The sequence below is a fragment of the Oncorhynchus masou genome, chromosome 29 (assembly GCF_036934945.1).
Source record: "Oncorhynchus masou masou isolate Uvic2021 chromosome 29, UVic_Omas_1.1, whole genome shotgun sequence".
In the NCBI taxonomy this organism is placed as follows: Eukaryota; Metazoa; Chordata; class Actinopteri; order Salmoniformes; family Salmonidae; genus Oncorhynchus; species Oncorhynchus masou.
The window spans coordinates 92647737-92662674 of NC_088240.1; the positions used below are offsets into that span (position 1 = coordinate 92647737).

General features: G+C 49.4%; 1 protein-coding gene across 1 annotated transcript in view; it reads left to right on the plus strand.

Moving 5' to 3' along the window:
• The window catches only part of LOC135519842 (CUB and sushi domain-containing protein 3-like), a 241788-nt gene that overhangs the window by 67421 nt on the left and 159429 nt on the right, over nt 1-14938 (plus strand). The window contains exon 13 of the mRNA XM_064945048.1: nt 5448-5593. Coding sequence (XP_064801120.1) covers nt 5448-5593 — 146 coding nt within the window. The remainder of the gene's footprint in view (nt 1-5447; nt 5594-14938) is intronic.

Genomic DNA, 14938 nt, shown 5'->3' on the forward strand with positions numbered 1-14938 from the left:
CCAGACCACTCATAGTACAGCACTTAGCTAGCTAGGACCCAGGAGGACCCAGACCACTCATAGTACAGCACTTAGCTAGCTAGGACCCAGGAGGACCCAGACCACTCATAGTACAGCACTTAGCTAGCTAGGACCCAGGAGGACCCAGGCCACTCATAGTATAGCACTTAGCTAGCTAGGACCCAGAAAGATCCAGACCGCTCATAGTACAGCACTTAGCTAGCTAGGACCCAGAAAGACCCAGACCACTCATAGTACAGCACTTAGCTAGCTAGGACCCTGGAGGACCCAGACCACTCATAGTACAGCACTTAGCTAGCTAGGACCCTGGAGGACCCAAACCACTCAAAGTACAGCACTTAGCTAGCTAGGACGCTGGAGGACCCAGACCACTCATAGTACAGCACTTAGCTAGCTAGGACCCTGGAGGACCCAGACCACTCATAGTACAGCACTTAGCTAGCTAGGACGCTGGAGGACCCAGACCACTCATAGTACAGCACTTAGCTAGCTAGGACTCTGGAAGGCCCAGACCACTCATAGTACAGCACTTAGCTAGCTAGGACCCAGGAAGACCCAGACCACTCATAGTACAGCACTTAGCTAGCTAAGACCCAGGAAGACCCAGACCACTCATAGTACAGCACTTAGCTAGCTAGGACCCTGGAAGGCCCAGACCACTCATAGTAAAGCACTTAGCTAGCTAGGACGCTGGAGGACCCAGACCACTCATAGTACAGCACTTAGCTAGCTAAGACGCTGGAGGACCCAGACCACTCATAGTACAGCACTTAGCTAGCTAGGACGCTGGAGGACCCAGACCACTCATAGTACAGCACTTAGCTAGCTAGGACGCTGGAGGACCCAGACCACTCATAGTACAGCACTTAGCTAGCTAGGACCCTGGAGGACCCAGACCACTCATAGTACAGCACTTAGCTAGCTAGGACCCTGGAGGCCAAGACCACTCATAGTACAGCACTTAGCTAGCTAGGACCCAGGAAGGCCCAGACCACTCATAGTACAGCACTTAGCTAGCTAGGACCCAGGAAGGCCCAGACCACTCATAGTACAGCACTTAGCTAGCTAGGACCCAGGAAGGCCCAGACCACTCATAGTACAGCACTTAGCTAGCTAGGACCCAGGAAGGCCCAGACCACTCATAGTACAGCACTTAGCTAGCTAGGACCCTGGGTCACAACGGTAGTGGTGATTCTTCCCTAGAAAGCCTTGTAGCTTTCGTAGCACTTAACTAGTCACGAAAACCCTCAATGACCTAAACCCAGACTACACTGGGTCACAACGGTAGGGGTGATTCTTCCCTAGAAAGCCTTGTAGCTTTCGTAGCACTTAACTAGTCACGAAAACCCTCGATGACCTAAACCCAGACTACACTGGGTCACAACGGTAGGGGTGATTGTTCCCCAGAATGCTTTGTAGCTTTTGTAGCACTTAACTAGTCACGAAAACCCTCGATGACCTAAACCCAGACTAGACTGGGTCACAACGGTAGGGGTGATTGTTCCCTAGAAAGCTTTGTAGCTTTTGTAGCACTTAACTACTCACGAAAACCCTCGATGACCTAAACCCAGACTACACTGGGTCACAACGGTAGGGGTGATTGTTCCCCAGAAAGCTTTGTAGCTTTCGTAGCACTTAACTCGCCACGAAAACCCTCGATGACCTAAACCCAGACTAGACTGGGTCACAACAGTAGGGGTGATTGTTCCCCAGAAAGCTTTGTAGCTTTTGTTATTGTTGTTGTTCACTTCAGGCACTTCAGAAGATCGATGGTCTATAACGGTCAAAGATTTAACAGTTGTTATTCTCTCCTTGCTGATTGGCTGGTTATTATCAAGAGAATTAGAGTGTTACGTTAGCTACCAAGTTTTAGGGAAACGTACCGAATGATACCCTGCTCCCTATAAAGTGTACTACGTTTGACCATGGCCCATAATGGACTATGTAGAGGATAGGGTGGCATTGAGGACGCAGAGGGAACTCACACTCTCCCCTGGTTGTTTGGGATACAGGCCTAACTCACACTCTCCCTGGTTGTTTGGGATACAGGTCTAACTCACACTCTCCCTGGTTGTTTGGGATGCAGGCCTAACTCACACTCTCCCCTGGTTGTTTGGGATACAGGCTAACTCACACTCTCCTCTGGTTGTTTGGGATGCAGGCCTAACTCACACTCTCCCCTGGTTGTTTGGGATACACCCTAACTCACACTCTCCCTGGTTGTTTGGGATGCAGGTCTAACTCACACTCTCCCTGGTTGTTTGGGATGCAGGCCTAACTCACACTCTCCCCTGGTTGTTTGGGATACAGGCTAACTCACACTCTCCTCTGGTTGTTTGGGATGCAGGCCTAACTCACACTCTCCCCTGGTTGTTTGGGATACACCCTAACTCACACTCTCCCCTGGTTGTTTGGGATACAGGCTAACTCACACTCTCCTCTGGTTGTTTGGGATGCAGGCCTAACTCACACTCTCCCCTGGTTGTTTGGGATACAGCCAAACTCACACTCTCCCTGGTTGTTTGGGATGCAGGCCTAACTCACACTCTCCCTGGTTGTTTGGGTTACAGGCCTAACTCACACTCTCCCCTGGTTGTTTGGGATACAGGCCTAACTCACACTCTCCCTGGTTGTTTGGGATACAGCCTAACTCACACTCTCCCCTGGTTGTTTGGGAGACATGCCTAACTCACACTCTCCCTGGTTGTTTGGGATACAGGCCTAACTCACACTCTCCCCTGGTTGTTTGGGATACAGGCCTAACTCACACTCTCCCCTGGTTGTTTGGGATGCAAGCCTAACTCACACTCTCCCCTGGTTGTTTGGGATGCAGGCCTAACTCACACTCTCCTCTGGTTGTTTGGGATACAGGCCTAACTCACACTCTCCCTGGTTGTTTGGGATACAGGCCTATCTCACACTCTCCCCTGGTTGTTTGGGATGCAGGCCTAACTCACACTCTCCCCTGGTTGTTTGGGATACAGGCTAACTCACACTCTCCTCTGGTTGTTTGGGATGCAGGCCTAACTCACACTCTCCCCTGGTTGTTTGGGATACAGGCTAACTCACACTCTCCCTGGTTGTTTGGGATGCAGGCCTAACTCACACTCTCCCCTGGTTGTTTGGGATACAGCCTAACTCACACTCTCCTCTGGTTGTTTGGGATACAGGCCTAACTCACACTCTCCCTGGTTGTTTGGGTTACAGGCCTAACTCACACTCTCCCCTGGTTGTTTGGGATACAGGCCTAACTCACACTCTCCCTGGTTGTTTGGGATACAGCCTAATTCACACTCTCCCCTGGTTGTTTGGGAGACATGCCTAACTCACACTCTCCCTGGTTGTTTGGGATACAGGCCTAACTCACACTCTCCCCTGGTTGTTTGGGATACAGGCCTAACTCACACTCTCCTCTGGTTGTTTGGGATACAGGCCTAACTCACACTCTCCCCTGGTTGTTTGGGATGCAGGCCTAACTCACACTCTCCCTGGTTGTTTGGGATACAGGCCTATCTCACACTCTCCCCTGGTTGTTTGGGTTACAGGCCTAACTCACACTCTCCCTGGTTGTTTGGGATACAGGCCTAACTCACACTCTCCCTGGTTGTTTGGGATACAGGCCTATCTCACACTCTCCCCTGGTTGTTTGGGATACAGGCCTATCTCACACTCTCCCCTGGTTGTTTGGGATGCAGGCCTAACTCACACTCTCCCTGGTTGTTTTTGAGACAAATAACTCACACTCTCCCCTGGTTGTTTGGGATACAGGCCTATCTCACACTCTCCCCTGGTTGTTTGGGATACAGGCCTAACTCACACTCTCCCCTGGTTGTTTGGGATACAGGCCTAACTCACACTCTCCCCTGGTTGTTTGGGATACAGGCCTAACTAACACTCTCCCTGGTTGTTTGGGATACAGGCCTAACTCACACTCTCTCCCTGGTTGTTTGGGTTACAGGCGTAACTCACACTCTACCCTGGTTGTTGTTCATCGCTACAGGGCCACAGACCTAGACCACTCTCACAACATCAAAGGGCTTCATGTGGAAAATTGTGTATACTTCACCCTCAGAAGATTTACAGTCAAACAATTTTTATAATGACTCTCTCTTTCTGCTGTGGGACCAGGCTGTCCAGACTAATGACTCTCTCTCTCTCTGCTGTGGGACCAGGCTGTCCAGACTAATGACTCTCTCTCTCTCTGCTGTGGGACCAGGCTGTCCAGACTAATGACTCTCTCTCTCTCTGCTGTGGGACCAGGCTGTCCAGACTAATGACTCTCTCTCTGCTGTGGGACCAGGCTGTCCAGACTAATGACTCTCTCTCTCTCTGCTGTGGGACCAGGCTGTCTAGACTAATGACTCTCTCTCTCTCTGCTGTGGGACCAGGCTGTCCAGACTAATGACTCTCTCTCTCTCTCTCTCTCTGCTGTGAGACCAGGCTGTCCAGACTAATGACTCTCTCTCTCTCTCTGCTGTGGGACCAGGCTGTCCAGACTAATGACTCTCTCTCTCTGCTGTGGGACCAGGCTGTCCAGACTAATGACTCTCTCTCTCTGCTGTGGGACCAGGCTGTCCAGACTAATGACTCTCTCTCTCTCTGCTGTGGGACCAGGCTGTCCAGACTAATGACTCTCTCTCTCTCTCTGCTGTGGGACCAGGCTGTCCAGACTAATTACTCTCTCTCTCTCTCTGCTGTGGGACCAGGCTGTCCAGACTAATGACTCTCTCTCTCTCTGCTGTGGGACCAGGCTGTCCAGACTAATGACTCTCTCTCTCTGCTGTGGGACCAGGCTGTCCAGACTAATGACTCTCTCTCTCTCTGCTGTGGGACCAGGCTGTCCAGACTAATGACTCTCTCTCTCTCTGCTGTGGGACCAGGCTGTCCAGACTAATGACTCTCTCTCTCTGCTGCTGGGACCAGGTTGTCCAGACTAATGACTCTCTCTCTCTCTGCTGTGGGACCAGGCTGTCCAGACTAATGACTCTCTCTCTCTGCTGTGGGACCAGGCTGTCCAGACTAATGACTCTCTCTCTCTCTGCTGTGGGACCAGGCTGTCCAGACTAATGACTCTCTCTCTCTGCTGTGGGACCAGGCTGTCCAGACTAATGACTCTCTCTCTCTGCTGTGGGACCAGGCTGTCCAGACTAATGACTCTCTCTCTCTCTGCTGGGACCAGGTTGTCCAGACTAATGACTCTCTCTCTCTGCTGTGGGACCAGGCTGTCCAGACTAATGACTCTCTCTCTCTGCTGTGGGACCAGGCTGTCCAGACTAATGACTCTCTCTCTCTCTGCTGTGGGACCAGGCTGTCCAGACTAATGACTCTCTCTCTCTCTGCTGTTCGACCAGGCTGTCTAGAATAATTAACTACAAAGCTTTGGGGAAACTAATTCACCGCTGATTGGTTATCGTCTCTCCTTACAGGGACGGCCCTGACCAAGGATCTCCTCAGATTGGTCAGTTCAGTGGGAACACGCCCCAGAAAGAGGTCTATACCACAGCCAATCATGTCCTCATCAAGTTCCACAGTGATTTCAGCACTAGCGGGTTCTTTGTACTTAGTTACCATGGTGAGTAGTGCCCTTTTACAGTTTCTACTTAGTTACCATGGTGAGTAGTGCCCTTTTACAGTTTCTACTTAGTTACCATGGTGAGTTGTGCCCTTTTAAAGGTTCTACTTAGTTACCGTGGTGAGTAGTGCCATTTTAAAGGTTCTACTTAGTTACCATGGTGAGTTGTGCCCTTTTAAAGGTTCTACTTAGTTACCATGGTGAGTAGTGCCCTTTTAAACGTTCTACTTAGTTACCATGGTGAGTAGTGCCCTTTTAAAGGTTCTACTTAGTTACCATGGTGAGTGTTCCCTGTTAAAGAGATTGCTTCAGCTGTAATGATTCTGATTCAAATGAACCAGTATATTAAATAGAACCCTAGACTGGACATTGGTAAAATAATGAACTTACAGCATTCATGAACTTACTGCCTTTATGAATTTATAGTCATTATGAACTTAGAGTGTTTATGAACTTAGTGTTTATGAACTTACTGCATTTATGAACTTCGTCTTTATGAACATAGTCTTTATGAACTCAGTCTTTATGAACTTAGTCTTTATGAACTTATTCTTTATGAATTTATAGTCATTATGAATTTACAGTCTTCATGAACAGCCCAGAGGGATCTAAGGCTCTATCTCAATTAGTCTTTCCTTGATTCCTCTCCTCGCCTCCTTCTCAACCATAATGGAAGGTTCCTCCCCTCAGATCTTCTTCTCTGCGTTTTGAGAAGGAGGTAAGGAGGAGAGTAGTTGAAAGGAATAGAGGGGAAGCTGAATTAAGTCAAAGAATACCTCGAGCTCCCCGAGTGACGCAGTGATCTGAGGCAGTGGTCTGAGGCAGCGGTCTGAGGCAGCGGTTTGAGGCAGCGGTCTGAGGCAGCGGTCTGAGGCAGCGGTCTGAGGCAGCGGTCTGAGGCAGCGGTCTGAGGCAGCGGTCTGAGGCAGCGGTCTGAGGCAGCGGTCTAAGGCAGTGCTAGAGGCGTCACTACAGACTGTGGTTCGATTCCAGGCTGTTTCTCAGCAGTCTAAGGCACTGCATCTCAGTGCTAGAGGCGTCACTACAGACCGTGGTTCGATTCCAGGCTGTATCACAGCAGTCTAAGGCACTGCATCTCAGTGCTAGAGGCGTCACTACAGAACGTGGTTTGATTCCAGGCTGTATCACAGCGGTCTAAGGCACTGCATCACAGTGCGAGAGGCGCCACTACAGACCATGGTTCGATTCCAGGCTGTATCACAGAGATCTAAGGCACTGCATCACAGTGCGAGAGGCGCCATTACAGACCGTGGTTCGATTCCAGGCTGTATCACAGCGGTCTAAAGCACTGCATCTCAGTGCTAGATGCGTCACTACAGACCGTGGTTTAATTCCAGGCTGTATCACAGCGGTCTAAGGCACTGCATCTCAGTGCTAGAGGCGTCACTACAGAACGTGGTTTGATTCCAGGCTGTATCACAGCGGTCTAAGGCACTGCATCTCAGTGCTAGAGCTGACAGGATGAAGGGGGTGTGATCACAGTTTGATGAGCTGACAGGTGAGCTGACTGGGTGAAGGAGGTGTGATGACAGTTTGATGAGCTGACAGGATGAAGGCGGTGTGATGACAGTTTGATGAGCTGACAGGATGAAGGAGGTGTGATGACAGTTTGATGAGCTGACAGGATGAAGGAGGTGTGATGACAGTTTGATGAGCTGACAGGATGAAGGAGGTGTGATGAGCTGACAGGATGAAGGCGGTGTGATGACAGTTTGATGAGCTGACAGGATGAAGGAGGTGTGATGAGCTGACAGGATGAAGGCGGTGTGATGACAGTTTGATGAGCTGACAGGATGAAGGAGTTGTGATCACAGTTTGATGAGTTGACAGGATGAAGGAGGTGTAATGACAGTTTGATGAGCTGACAGGATGAAGGAGGTGTGATGACAGTTTGATGAGCTGACAGGATGAAGGAGGTGAGATGACAGTTTGATGAGCTGACGGGATGAAGGAGGGGTAATGACAGTTTGATGAGCTGACAGGATGAAGGAGGTGTGATGGCAGTTTGATGAGCTGACGGGATGAAGGAGGGGTGATGACAGTTTGATGAGCTGACAGGTGAGTTGACAGGATGAAGGAGGTGTGATGACAGTTTGATGAGCTGACGGGATGAAGGAGGGGTAATGACAGTTTGATGAGCTGACAGGATGAAGGAGGGGTGATGAGCTGACAGGATGATGGAGGTGTGATGAGCTGACAGGTTGAAGGGGGTGTGATGACAGTTTGATGAGCTGACTGGATGAAGGAGGTGTGATGACAGTTTGATGAGCTGACGGGATGAAGGAGGGGTGATGACAGTTTGATGAGCTGACAGGATGAAGGAGGGGTGATGAGCTGACAGGTTGAAGGAGGTGTGATGACAATGTGATGAGCTGACAGGATGAATAAGGCGTGATGACAGTGTGATGAGCTGACAGGATGAAGGAGGTGTGATGACAGTTTGATGAGCTGACAAGATGAAGGAGGTGAGATGAGAGTTTGATGATCTGACAGGATGAAGGAGGTGTGATGACAGTTTGATGAGTTGACAGGATGAAGGAGGTGTGATGACAGTTTGATGAGCTGACAGGATGAAGGAGGTGTGATGGCAGTTTGATGAGCTGACGGGATGAAGGAGGGGTGATGACAGTTTGATGAGCTGACAGGTGAGTTGACAGGATGAAGGAGGTGTGATGACAGTTTGATGAGTTGACAGGATGAAGGAGGTGTGATGAGCTGGCAGGATGAAGGGGGTGTGATGACAGTTTGATGAGCTGACAGGATGAAGGAGGTGTGATGAGCTGGCAGGATGAAGGAGGTGTGATGACAGTTTGATGAGCTGACAGGATGATGGAGGTGTTATGAGCTGACAGGATGAAGGCGGTGTGATGACAGTTTGATGAGCTGACAGGATGAAGGAGGTGTGATGACAGTTTGATGAGCTGACGGGATGAAGGAGGGGTGATGACAGTTTGATGAGCTGACAGGATGAAGAAGGGGTGATGAGCTGACAGGATGATGGAGGTGTGATGAGCTGACAGGTTGAAGGGGGTGTGATGACAGTTTGATGAGCTGACTGGATGAAGGAGGTGTGATGACAGTTTGATGAGCTGACGGGATGAAGGAGGGGTGATGACAGTTTGATGAGCTGACAGGATGAAGAAGGGGTGATGAGCTGACAGGATGATGGAGGTGTGATGAGCTGACAGGTTGAAGGGGGTGTGATGACAGTTTGATGAGCTGACTGGATGAAGGGGGTGTGATGACAGTGTGATGAGCTGACAGGATGAAAACGGTTTGATGACAGTTTGATGAGCTGACAGGATGAAGGAGGTTGATTGACAGTTTGATGAGCTATCAGGATGAAGGAGGTGTGATGACAGTTTGATGAGCTGACAAGATGAAGGAGGTGAGATGACAGTTTGATGATCTGACAGGATGAAGGAGGTGTGATGACAGTTTGATGAGTTGACAGGATGAAGGAGGTGAGATGACAGTTTGATGAGCTGACAAGATGAAGGAGGTGAGATGACAGTTTGATGATCTGACAGGATGAAGGAGGGGTGATGACAGTTTGATGAGCTGACGGGATGAAGGAGGGGTGATGACAGTTTGATGAGCTGACGGGATGAAGGAGGTGTGATGACAGTGTGATGAGCTGACAGGATGAAGAAGGCGTGATGACAGTGCTAGAGCTGACAGGATGAAGGCGGTGTGATGACAGTTTGATGAGCTGACAGGATGAAGGAGGTGTGATGACAGTTTGATGAGCTGACGGGATGAAGGAGGGGTGATGACAGTTTGATGAGCTGACAGGATGAAGAAGGGGTGATGAGCTGACAGGATGATGGAGGTGTGATGAGCTGACAGGTTGAAGGGGGTGTGATGACAGTTTGATGAGCTGACTGGATGAAGGAGGTGTGATGACAGTTTGATGAGCTGACGGGATGAAGGAGGGGTGATGACAGTTTGATGAGCTGACAGGATGAAGAAGGGGTGATGAGCTGACAGGATGATGGAGGTGTGATGAGCTGACAGGTTGAAGGGGGTGTGATGACAGTTTGATGAGCTGACTGGATGAAGGGGGTGTGATGACAGTGTGATGAGCTGACAGGATGAAAACGGTTTGATGACAGTTTGATGAGCTGACAGGATGAAGGAGGTTGATTGACAGTTTGATGAGCTATCAGGATGAAGGAGGTGTGATGACAGTTTGATGAGCTGACAAGATGAAGGAGGTGAGATGACAGTTTGATGATCTGACAGGATGAAGGAGGTGTGATGACAGTTTGATGAGTTGACAGGATGAAGGAGGTGAGATGACAGTTTGATGAGCTGACAAGATGAAGGAGGTGAGATGACAGTTTGATGATCTGACAGGATGAAGGAGGGGTGATGACAGTTTGATGAGCTGACGGGATGAAGGAGGGGTGATGACAGTTTGATGAGCTGACGGGATGAAGGAGGTGTGATGACAGTGTGATGAGCTGACAGGATGAAGAAGGCGTGATGACAGTGCTAGAGCTGACAGGATGAAGGGGGTGTGATGAGCTGACAGGAGGAAGGAGGTGTGATGAGCTGACAGGATGAAGAAGGCGTGATGACAGTGTGATGAGCTGACAGGATGAAGGCGAGGTGATGACAGTGTGATGAGCTGACAGGATGAAGTAGAGGTGATGACAGGATGAAGGAGGTTGTGATGACAGTTTGATGAGCTGACAGGATGAAGGAGGGGTGATGACAGTTTCATGAGTTGACAGGATGAAGGAGGTGTGATGACAGTTTGATGAGCAGACAGGATGAAGGAGGTGTGATGACAGTTTGATGAGCTGACGGGATGAAGGAGGGGTGATTACAGTTTGATGAGCTGACAGGATGAAGGAGGTGTGATGACAGTGTGATGAGCTGACAGGATGAAGAAGGCGTGATGACAGTGTGATGATCTGACAGGATGAAGGCGGTGTGATGACAGTGTGATGAGCTGACAAGATGAAGGAGGTGTGATGACAGTTTGATGAGCTGACAGGATGAAGGAGGGGTGATTGACAGTTTGATGAGCTGACAGGATGAAGGAGGTGTGATGACAGTTTGATGAGCTGACAGGATGAAGTAGGGGTGATTGACAGTTTGATGAGCTGACAGGATGAAGGCGGTGTGATGACAGTGTGATGAGCTGACAAGATGAAGGAGGTGTTTTGACAGTTTGATGAGCTGACAGGATGAAGGCGGTGTGATGACAGTGTGATGAGCTGACAAGATGAAGGCGGTGTGATGACAGTGTGATGAGCTGACAAGATGAAGGAGGTGTGATGACAGTTTGATGAACTGACAGGATGAAGGAGGGGTGATTGACAGTTTGAAGAGCTGTCATGATGAAGGAGCTGTGATGAGCTGACAGGATGAAGGAGTTGTGATCACAGTTTGATGAGTTGACAGGATGAAGGAGGTGTAATGACAGTTTGATGAGCTGACAGGATGAAGTAGGTGTGATGACAGTTTGATGAGCTGACAGGATGAAGGAGGGGTGATGAGAGTTTAATGAGCTGACAGGATGAAGGAGGGGTGATGAGCTGACAGGATGAAGGAGGTATGATGAGCTGACAGGATGATGGTGTGATGACAGTGTGATGAGCTGACTGGATGAAGGTGGTGTGATGACAGTTTGATGAGCTGACTGGATGAAGAAGGTGTGATGACAGTGTGATGAGCTGACAGGATGAAGGAGGTGTGATGACAGGATGAAGGAGGTTGTGATGACAGTTTGATGAGCTGACAGGATGAAGGAGTGGTGATGACAGTTTGATGCGCTGAAAGGTGAGTTGACAGGATGAAGTAGGTGTGATAACAGTTTGATGAGCTGACAGGATGAAGGAGGTGTGATGACAGTTTGATGAGCTGACAGGATGAAGGAGGAGTGATGACAGTTTGATGAGCTGACAGGATGATGGAGGTGTGATGAGCTGACAGGTTGAAGGCGGTGTGATGACAGTTTGATGAGCTGACAGGATGAAGGAGGTGTGATGACAGTTTGATGAGCTGACAGGATGAAGGAGGAGTGATGACAGTTTGATGAGCTGACAGGATGAAGGAGGGGTGATTGACAGTTTGATGAGCTGACAGGTTGAAGGAGGGGTGATTGACAGTTTGATGAGCTGACAAGATGAAGGAGGGGTGATTGACAGGATGAAGGAGGTGTGATGAGCTGGCAGGATGAAGGGGGTGTGATGACAGTTTGATGAGCTGACAGGATGAAGGAGGGGTGATAAGCTGACAGGATGGAGGTGTGATGAGCTGACAGGATGATGGAGGTGTTATGAGCTGACTGGATGAAGAAGTTGTGATGACAGTGTGATGAGCTGACTGGATGAAGAAGTTGTGATGACAGTGTGATGAGCTGACAGGATGAAGGCGGTGTGATGACAGTTTGATGAGCTGACAGGATGAAGGAGGTGTGATGACAGTTTGATGAGCTGATGGGATGAAGGAGGGGTGATGACAGTTTGATGAGCTGACGGGATGAAGGAGGGGTGATGACAGTTTGATGAGCTGACAGGATGAAGGAGGGGTGATGACAGTTTGATGAGCTGACAGGTGAGTTGACAGGATGAAGGAGGTGTGATGACAGTTTGATGAGCTGACAGGATGAAGGAGGTGTGATGACAGTTTGATGAGCTTACAGGATGAAGGAAGTAGTGATGACAGTTTGATGAGCTGACAGGATGATGGAGGTGTGATGAGCTGACAGGTTGAAGGCGGTGTGATGACAGTTTAATGAGCTGACAGGATGAAGGAGGGGTGGTTGACAGTTTGATGAGCTGACAGGATGAAGGAGGGGTGATTGACAGTTTGATGAGCTGACATGATGAAGGAGGTGTGATGACAGTTTGAAGAGCTGTCATGATGAAGGAGCTGTGATGAGCTGACAGGATGAAGGAGTTGTGATCACAGTTTGATGAGTTGACAGGATGAAGGAGGTGTAATGACAGTTTGATGAGCTGACAGGATGAAGGAGGTGTGATGACAGTTTGATGAGCTGACAGGATGAAGGAGGGGTGATGAGAGTTTAATGAGCTGACAGGATGAAGGAGGGGTGATGAGCTGACAGGATGAAGGAGGTATGATGAGCTGACAGGATGATGGTGTGATGACAGTGTGATGAGCTGTCAGGATGAAGGATGTGTGATGACAGTTTGAGGCGCTGACAGGTGAGTTGACAGGATGAAGGAGGCATGATAACAGTTTGATGAGCTGACAGGATGAAGGGGGTGTGATGAGCTGACAGGATGAAAGGGGTGTGATGACTGTTTGATGAGCTGACAGGATGAAGGAGGTGTGATGAGCTGACTGGATGAAGAAGGCGTGATGACAGGATGAAGGAGGTTGTGATGACAGTTTGATGAGCTGACAGGATGAAGGAGTGGTGATGACAGTTTGATGCGCTGAAAGGTGAGTTGACAGGATGAAGTAGGTGTGATAACAGTTTGATGAGCTGACAGGATGAAGGAGGTGTGATGACAGTTTGATGAGCTGACAGGATGAAGGAGGAGTGATGACAGTTTGATGAGCTGACAGGATGATGGAGGTGTGATGAGCTGACAGGTTGAAGGCGGTGTGATGACAGTTTGATGAGCTGACAGGATGAAGGAGGTGTGATGACAGTTTGATGAGCTGACAGGATGAAGGAGGAGTGATGACAGTTTGATGAGCTGACAGGATGAAGGAGGGGTGATTGACAGTTTGATGAGCTGACAGGATGAAGAAGGTGTGATGACAGTTTGATGAGCTGACAGGATGATGGAGGTGTGATGAGCTGACAGGTTGAAGGAGGGGTGATTGACAGTTTGATGAGCTGACAAGATGAAGGAGGGGTGATTGACAGGATGAAGGAGGTGTGATGAGCTGGCAGGATGAAGGGGGTGTGATGACAGTTTGATGAGCTGACAGGATGAAGGAGGGGTGATGAGCTGACAGGATGGAGGTGTGATGAGCTGACAGGATGATGGAGGTGTTATGAGCTGACTGGATGAAGAAGTTGTGATGACAGTGTGATGAGCTGACTGGATGAAGAAGTTGTGATGACAGTGTGATGAGCTGACAGGATGAAGGCGGTGTGATGACAGTTTGATGAGCTGACAGGATGAAGGAGGTGTGATGACAGTTTGATGAGCTGACGGGATGAAGGAGGGGTGATGACAGTTTGATGAGCTGACGGGATGAAGGAGGGGTGATGACAGTTTGATGAGCTGACAGGATGAAGGAGGGGTGATGACAGTTTGATGAGCTGACAGGTGAGTTGACAGGATGAAGGAGGTGTGATGACAGTTTGATGAGCTGACAGGATGAAGGAGGTGTGATGACAGTTTGATGAGCTTACAGGATGAAGGAAGTAGTGATGACAGTTTGATGAGCTGACAGGATGATGGAGGTGTGATGAGCTGACAGGTTGAAGGCGGTGTGATGACAGTTTAATGAGCTGACAGGATGAAGGAGGGGTGGTTGACAGTTTGATGAGCTGACAGGATGAAGGAGGGGTGATTGACAGTTTGATGAGCTGACATGATGGAGGTGTGATGACAGTTTGAAGAGCTGTCATGATGAAGGAGCTGTGATGAGCTGACAGGATGAAGGAGTTGTGATCACAGTTTGATGAGTTGACAGGATGAAGGAGGTGTAATGACAGTTTGATGAGCTGACAGGATGAAGTAGGTGTGATGACAGTTTGATGAGCTGACAGGATGAAGGAGGGGTGATGAGAGTTTAATGAGCTGACAGGATGAAGGAGGGGTGATGAGCTGACAGGATGAAGGAGGTATGATGAGCTGACAGGATGATGGTGTGATGACAGTGTGATGAGCTGTCAGGATGAAGGATGTGTGATGACAGTTTGAGGCGCTGACAGGTGAGTTGACAGGATGAAGGAGGCATGATAACAGTTTGATGAGCTGACAGGATGAAGGAGGTGTGATGACAGTTTGATGAGCTGACAGGATGAAGGAGGGGTGATTGACAGTTTGATGAGCTGACAGGATGAAGAAGGTGTGATGACAGTTTGATGAGCTGACAGGATGATGGAGGTGTGATGAGCTGACAGGTTGAAGGAGGGGTGATTGACAGTTTGATGAGCTGACAAGATGAAGGAGGGGTGATTGACAGGATGAAGGAGGTGTGATGACAGTTTGATGAGCTGACAGGATGAAGGAGGTGTGATGAGCTGGCAGGATGAAGGGGGTGTGATGACAGTTTGATGAGCTGACAGGATGAAGGAGGGGTGATGAGCTGACAGGATGGAGGTGTGATGAGCTGACAGGATGATGGAGGGGTGATGACATTTTGATGCGCTGACAG